The 1,106-nt window shown below is 48.3% G+C and overlaps 1 protein-coding gene across 1 annotated transcript; it reads right to left on the bottom strand.

Moving 5' to 3' along the window:
* Positions 1 to 656: 656 nt before the first annotated feature.
* Tsp_14711 (conserved hypothetical protein) lies at positions 657 to 959 on the bottom strand. The gene has a single exon (XM_003367377.1). It carries the CDS (start codon positions 957 to 959, stop codon positions 657 to 659), a length of 303 nt encoding a protein of 100 aa, XP_003367425.1.
* Between the last annotated feature and the right edge of the window lie 147 nt (positions 960 to 1,106).

Raw genomic sequence — 1,106 nt, 5'->3', positions numbered from 1 at the left:
AATATGAAGGTTCAAGGTTTCAGTGCAAAGGCTGAAAATAACACGTAAATAAATAATGGTATGGTAACTAAATGGTGAAAAAAAAGCAATAAGCACTAACAGAATTTGCATTTGTTGTTTATTCTAACGTATACAAAAAAGGCCCAACTAGTGTAATTCTCTTTGCCAGCAGGTCACTCATTTTTGGATCGAACGGAGCTACTGCTGAACGTTAGCAGATCACACAGCGGCGGTTCACTTCCTTGGTCCTTGACACCACTTGCGCCACAACTGATCTAGAATCGCTGTTTCGCCGCAACTGAAGCATGCTTCACGCAGGCGTGCATTTGGTGATGAAGGATCTAATATGACGTTTACGTGCCGTCGCAACAGTCAGGCGAAAGCAGTATTGATTGGTTGGTTTCTTTCGGCAGGTTTGATCGTTGGAGGCGACCAGTGAACCTCATCATGCCGTCTTCGTCGAGGAACGGGATGAACTGCCAGACCACTCTCATCATGAGACTTCCCTGGTCTCCCTTGCCACATGCTTTATCCACTTTTTCTCTGCCGCATTCACTTCCACATCTGTCAGTTCAAGGGCTGTTTTCCGCTGCTCAGGTGGTGCCTGCGCGTAGTGGATAAAACAGAGGTAAAATGTGTTGAGTCGCAGAAGTTTCTCAAAGTTGCTGTAACGTGTTGGGTCGATGACGTCCTCCATGTTCCGCCTCAACGACGTGATTATAGGCAGCAGTGATGTTCATCTGAGGCTTTCGGTCTCTGCTTGGCCCAGAATGCCATTGAGGTCCAGCTCTGGCCACCACACGATGTACGCAAGAAGCGTGTGCAACGGGTAGCCCCTGCTGACCAAGTCTGGTGGACTGTCTTTCATAGTACAGCGTCTCCAACAGTTGGGGGAGATCATGAATCTCCTTTACTCTGTTGGCTACGAACAGCTTCCATCGTCGTTCGTCGTTAGCCATTGTTGATTTGAAACGCGCTTTCAAAGCATCGGTCACTGTGTGGAATGCTCATCGCCAGTTCCCTTTTCGCATAGATGATCAACCGTGAGCGCACCAGAGCCGCCATGAAGTTCCAGCCGTGGTAAGCTCAGAACCTTTTATCAGAGC

The sequence above is a fragment of the Trichinella spiralis genome (genome assembly GCF_000181795.1).
Source record: "Trichinella spiralis strain ISS 195 chromosome Unknown Scfld4380, whole genome shotgun sequence".
Lineage (NCBI taxonomy): Eukaryota > Metazoa > Nematoda > Enoplea > Trichinellida > Trichinellidae > Trichinella > Trichinella spiralis.
This window is presented reverse-complemented; position numbering and strand designations above follow the sequence as displayed.